At 38.1% G+C, this 6,034-nt stretch overlaps 1 protein-coding gene across 2 annotated transcripts; it reads left to right on the top strand.

The window, feature by feature from the left end:
- Positions 1-1,133: 1,133 nt before the first annotated feature.
- On the top strand, positions 1,134-5,036 carry LOC133478637 (intestine-specific homeobox-like). Of its 2 annotated transcripts, none has more exons than XM_061774918.1 (4): positions 1,134-3,978; positions 4,069-4,121; positions 4,247-4,348; positions 4,530-5,036. In XM_061774918.1, exons 1-4 carry the CDS (start codon positions 3,786-3,788, stop codon positions 4,707-4,709), a joined length of 528 nt encoding a protein of 175 aa, XP_061630902.1. In that variant the 5' UTR covers positions 1,134-3,785; the 3' UTR covers positions 4,710-5,036. The 2 variants fall into 2 exon arrangements, with proteins under 2 accessions (XP_061630902.1, XP_061630901.1); XM_061774917.1 differs by having other exon boundaries at positions 1,157-3,978; positions 4,065-4,121; positions 4,200-4,348.
- Positions 5,037-6,034: the final 998 nt, after the last annotated feature.

Raw genomic sequence — 6,034 nt, 5'->3', positions numbered from 1 at the left:
AGTGGATCTCTGCAACCAATCTGCCGCATCTCCAGGAAGAGGACATTTGAGATTGACATGGTAAGAGTGGATGGATAATATTTCACAGACCCTAATTAAGTTAAAAGACAAAAGCCACAAAATTGTGAGATAATATTTGGACTTGGACAGTGACAATTACCTAGTAGTAATTCTAGTACACTTGACTTGGTGATCAAGTATAAGTATAATACATACAGTTTATTTTAAACTGGATTGATATTCGTAGACTTAAATTACCTTGCAAATTATACGACAACTGCACGTTAATGTCCCTAATACAATTCGACCGGTTTGTAAGGAAGGGTCCAACTAGAGTGAGTTGATTTGTCTTTTAGAAATGAAACTTTTCTAGTGTTTCAGCAATGGCGCAGTCATTTTAAATCAATTGCGAACACGTACTCTACCTCCCCAGTTGTTTTACCTTTGCCTTCCACTGACGTTGACAGAACAGCTTGTCAAGTCTCCCTAACACATATTGCCAAACTATCACATGATGCAAAGAAACTTAACTTTGTTTTCTAATTTGCCCCACAACTGTATTTTCCCCCAAATTATATTAAATAGCTTTATTTGTCAAAGCCTCTGATAACATCCCACATCCCATGAATTACTGTGAGATGTTCTTTTGTCCATATTGGGTCAAAACTCACACTAGTCACAGGATTCCTGATCTTTGCTCCAAATCAACAATTAAGGTCACACCAACACACACACAGTGAAATGTGACAAAAATATTTAAACTTCACACTCTCCTTACACACTGGTGGGATTCTGCCTCTTAAACCAGCATATGTGCAGTTTAACATCACTTCTGCCAGTTGCGGCCCAGCGGTCCCCATCAATTTTGCCTCAGTTGCTTCGAAACCTATTTAACACAAAGAATTTTGAACAACTGATTGATTAATCTGCCCATAATTCCTATATCTGTACCTTTAACTACATCTTCATCAAAAATTTGATGGGATCTTTCTCGGTGGTACTCCTCTACAGTTTATTCAGTCTGATTTTTTTTTTTTTTTTTTTTTTGTGAAATCAGCTGACTCATATTAGTCTGAATAACTGTTAGGGGAAAAGGGTATTAACCAACAAAGCCAGGGGTGGCCTTATGACTTTTATTTATTTTATCTTTATTAACCAGGAGAAAGAAGCTATTAAATGCAATATATTCATACAGTATAGACATTGTCTGGCTATGATGTTAAAAGTGCACTGTTGTTAGCCAGAGGGACTGTCAGACAATTTTTTTTGTCTGAATATGTCTTCATTTTAGCTAACTGTTCGAACGGCAACATGAAAAATTATGCCAAATAAGGCCAGTTAACATGTTTAATAACACGTATGCATACATTACATTGTTGGACGGCCATTGCAAAGGCGATCTGAGTTAATTTTTCTTTAAAAAAATAAAAAATCATTTGTAAACCGGGTCGTTCGTAAATCGAGGTTCCACTGTAATTGTTGGTGTGGCATTAGTTTAAGCGGACTGTTTATTCTTCATGATTTTAAATGAAGATCAGGCCCCATCTTGCTAAGGGTTCATTTACTTTTTCCTCCCCCTGTATATTGCGGTATGGAAAAGAAAAAAAAATAACAGGCAAAAATAAAACATAGATGTGAAAACAAGAACAAATTTCACTTTTCCCCTCAGATTGATTGTTTTGACAGTTTATAATAGCTTCATTAGAAGCCTGCTGTCATTTCCACACGACATTAGGTAGAAAAAAATGTGACTCATATCGGTTCCAGACACCCAATTGGCACGTTACATTCAGGTGGCAGACGTCGAGTTGAAGTTTGCTTGCTAGCTGGTAGGAAAAAATTTTAATGGCGGCTATCGGTACATTTTTCCCTCTATTTTCTGTCCTCCTTCCCATGATGCAACACGGTTTACAATAAAAATGAAGAATTACAGTAGTACTGTATTTTTTTGCGTTTGCATTTTTATTTTATTTTTTATTATTTTTTTTGCTTTGCGTTTTACAGTAGTATACTTAAATACTGGACCAATTTTTACAGCAAAGCCACAGTGTAAGTCTACAAGACCAGCAGCTTCTTTCTCATTCAAGACCAGGGCGAACACAAATCTTAAAAGAATTATTTTTTTTTTTGTTTTTAATTGAGCCATAGATCCGTTTATGGGAGCGTTCGCGAAACGTCATCGTGACATAATTCTGACGCATGCACATGAACATTGGCTGGTATTCATTCATTCATCCATTCTTTTCATCGCTGCATCCATTATCCACTTTTCGCAGTGAATTTAAAAAACACCATTTTCATGTAATCTAGGCTCTTGCATCAGATGCAGCTCATTGGTAAGTAGCCCTATTTTTCTTTTCTTTTTTTAAATTTATTGATTGATTTTTTTTGAATAGCAACAGACAAAAAACTATACGCTTCTTACTGGTGAGGTATTTTTACAACAGGCTGCTCATGTCGTCCTTGACACCATTTTTGGTGACCCCTGTTGTAGACACGTTCCATACATCAATGCGGTAATATCCATTTATTTTTCTATACTACTTATCCTCTTCAGGCTAATGGGTAAACTGGTAAAGTCATTAAATATTTTTTTCAAAACAACTCTGGTGGAGAATCAAACAAAAAAAGCATTTTTTTGTTTTTTTTTAGTTGTTTTTTTTCTAAAGAACAGACACAAATTTTCAAAGCATCGACTTGATTGCAAGGTTGTTTTCGAAGACGTTTCGCTTCTCATACTTTCATCAGTCCATGCTCAATGACTAGCTAGGACAATGCTTGTCAGACTAGTTGTGATCGATTCAATTCCCTATCAGAATTCAAAGACCTGGATGACTGACGATATTCACAGGCATAACAGACACAAACATTTCAATTAAAACCATTCAATGTGGCCCAAAGACCAAACCACCATAGATGGTGCATACTTTTCAGATATGGTACTTTTCAGCATTCGACACAAGAGGTCAGTATTAATCTTCCATTCCAATATTCCTGAGAGGTAAATTTAAGTGTGAGAGGCCATTGAAGGGCCAAGGTCATAAAGATTACCACGCCAATAAATACTTTGATAAGACAAAAAAAGAGCTCCGCTTTAAAGCAGCTGCCTTCTACAACAGAGTATCACTTTAACCGATGACATTTTTGCTCGCTTAATCATATAATAAATGTAATGATTATCGTTAGCCTAATAGAATAACTGCCCAAGTCAATTTTAACTTACTGACACGATGTTGATAAAATATTAACAATGCTTTTGCTAAAAAAAATATTGAATTTCTTTATGTGTGTGTAGATTCTCTGTCATCCAGGTGATAGTAATCTCCAAAAGTTGAATAAATGTCAGTGAACTCTTTTTGTTGGTCAAATCTGTTGTTTTTTAAAATTCATTTTTAAGGTAAAAAAAAAAAAATGACTAAGGCAATTATGTGTGGCAAAAATGTGTGATAAGGCACCAGTGTAATATCAAAAGATGTGTTTGTGTGTGTGCGTGTGCGCACGCTCTTTGCGGACATTGACAAGAAAACTTTTGAACGCTGATTAGAATTTCCTTAGAAGTATGCCGTTGCATGGCGCCGCTCCTCCTCCATGATGACCATGTGATGCAGGTCGATCACAGGTCACCGGGCGAGAGAGAGCATCCTGAATTTCTTCACCTTTCAGGGAGCAGAGTGCAAGATAAGCACCAAACAGCAGAGAAGGAAGTCAGAGCAGAGTTTTCTTCACCAGACGTGCCGTTTGTGTTATTTTGGAGGGTTTCTGTGCTCAACATACCAATATCATGAATGGCATATAACACATTGGTTAAAATGCTGCAAATGTGGAATGGAGATGATATCGAGAAGCGGTCTGACCGGGAAACGTGCAAAAAATTGTCTCATTCTATCGAGGAGATCCTAAGAAAGCCCGCTTGCATCAGAGAAGAGGAAAAAGTTCATCGCGACTGCTCTGTTATTTCAAACCAGCTTGTGTGTGCAGGTATGCCCGTCTCGTAAACCTCGTTACGTGCTGCACTATACGTAGGGTTATATCTTTGGAGTTAATTGTATGCGTTTCCCCGAAAGAAAGTCCAGAAATCAGACAACACAGAGAGTTGCCAAAATCCACTGCGGACTGTACGAGTGAGTATTATTCCAAACAAAATAAGAACATAAACTTCAGGGCATTACTACAAATCCGTTTTTGTTTTTTTTTTATAGTTGGGAGAAAAAAGAGGCAAACCAGGGTTACCTTTACACCATCCCAGGTGCGGGAGATGGAGAAGGTCTTCCAGCAGACTCACTACCCTGACGTCAACACCAGAGAGCAGCTTGCCTCACGTTTGCTCCTCACCGAGGCGCGCATACAGGTACGCAAGACATGTACATTCGTAAACAACCTGATTCTATTTCTTCCGAGTTTCACGTTTGTACGTTCAATAAAGCAATCAATCAACGGAGTCCACAAATATATCATTGGACGTTGTAGCTCAAAAACAAGCTCACTCCAAATTAGTTGGGATGCTTTGTTAAAGGCTACTTCTTCTTTAGATTTGGTTTCAGAACCATCGAGCCAAATGGAGGAAGACTGAAGCAATGAGGGCCATTGGGCCGGCGGACAGACGGCACACACACTCGCCCAATAATAATCCCCAGTTATTTTATGAGGTGTGTTTCAATACTGTAAGCACACACACTGGACACTTCATTGGGTACACCCGCACAGTTTAATGACACGCAATATGGAATTCGGCCTTTTAAAAAAAACATTTTTTTTATTTTTTTTTTAAATACTGAGTTTTACGTGACACTGTCACAAAGGTTTTCATTGGGTGTTTATGTTTATTATGGTGGTTGTAGTTTGCGGTGCAATGTATGTGAAAATACATAGCACCTACTGTTCTTGCACAGTAAACGATGACACGATTCGGTTTACGACATCAGCATCGCAACGCTTTTTCATTCATGACTTTTCTCTTATGAACCGAGCTAATTTAAAACCGGTTGAGCTTGTACTCGGTGGACTTTCTTGAAAATAAAATCCTTCTTTAAATGGCACATTAAGGACTTTTGTGTTTGTGTTTACAATATACAACACATTATGCACATCAAGACTACTATATATATATATATATATTGTACTGCGTTATTGTGGAGGAGACATTATTTTCATGACACCACATTTCTTTAACAGCGATAACAAAATCTTCCGAGCGTGTTTCTTCGTTTGCCTTTCTGACCACCAGCGCTTATCTTAATTTGAGCTTGTAAACCGAGGTTGCTTGCAGGTCAGCGGCATGAGGAAGTTGGAGAAATACGTGCACACATGTGCAAGAACCAATGGAAGCTACGGCCACTTGGGAAATATGTAACGCCAAACAACATTTATTCATATTATAAATAGTTTTGGGTTTGAATGTCAGATGACTACAGTATATGATAAATTGTGGGCGATTACACATTTGTCAATGTGGAAGGTAGTTCATATATACAGTTATACACACTTTAGACAACGTTAACCTTCTCGACAATAAGAATCATATTACCTTTGTTTACATTTTGAACTAGAATTCTGTCGACGTCATTTTACACATTTGTAGATTTAGAATGCAAGGCATAGTTGGAGTTACAATGAAACTATTGCACTCGACCTCATGCTGCAGTGATAATAGAGACCATGCACCAAATTTCTTTGGCACTTGTCCTGAACTGCACCGCGTCATGCTAAGCACTGTTAATGAAACGTAGTTAAACTTCAAATCTAAGCTTCATCGTCCCTCTTAGTGTGATGCAGTGCAGTTCGACACGATTGCAAAGTATTTTGATATTACTTATATTTTCTATAGGGCTTAGTCACGCTTGAACTGGGCAATTAACCGAGCACGCAAGTTTGTGGGAACGCAGCTACATGCAGGAGATGAGAGTCGAGATCCGAACCCAGAAGCTCAGAACTCTGACGCAGACGTGCCAGACTATTTGGAGTGTGTGCTCGTGAACATTTCTGACACACTTTATAGTGCATGCATGCATGATGTCTGCCGCAGCCAACATGGATG

Source organism: Phyllopteryx taeniolatus, chromosome 5 (genome assembly GCF_024500385.1).
Source record: "Phyllopteryx taeniolatus isolate TA_2022b chromosome 5, UOR_Ptae_1.2, whole genome shotgun sequence".
In the NCBI taxonomy this organism is placed as follows: Eukaryota; Metazoa; Chordata; class Actinopteri; order Syngnathiformes; family Syngnathidae; genus Phyllopteryx; species Phyllopteryx taeniolatus.
Note: the sequence above shows the minus strand (reverse complement) of the source record. Positions and strands in the feature narration are given on the sequence as shown.

Excerpts from the sequence above, each read along its gene's own strand:
- LOC133478637 (XM_061774917.1), top strand. The coding sequence starts at position 3,786 with ATGGCATATAACACATTGGTTAAAATGCTGCAAATGTGGAATGGAGAT. Across the intron at positions 3,979-4,064 it reads AAACCAGCTTGTGTGTGCAG|AAAGTCCAGAAATCAGACAA; the intron begins GTATGCCCGTCT and ends TTTCCCCGAAAG. Across the intron at positions 4,349-4,529 it reads TCACCGAGGCGCGCATACAG|ATTTGGTTTCAGAACCATCG; the intron begins GTACGCAAGACA and ends CTTCTTCTTTAG.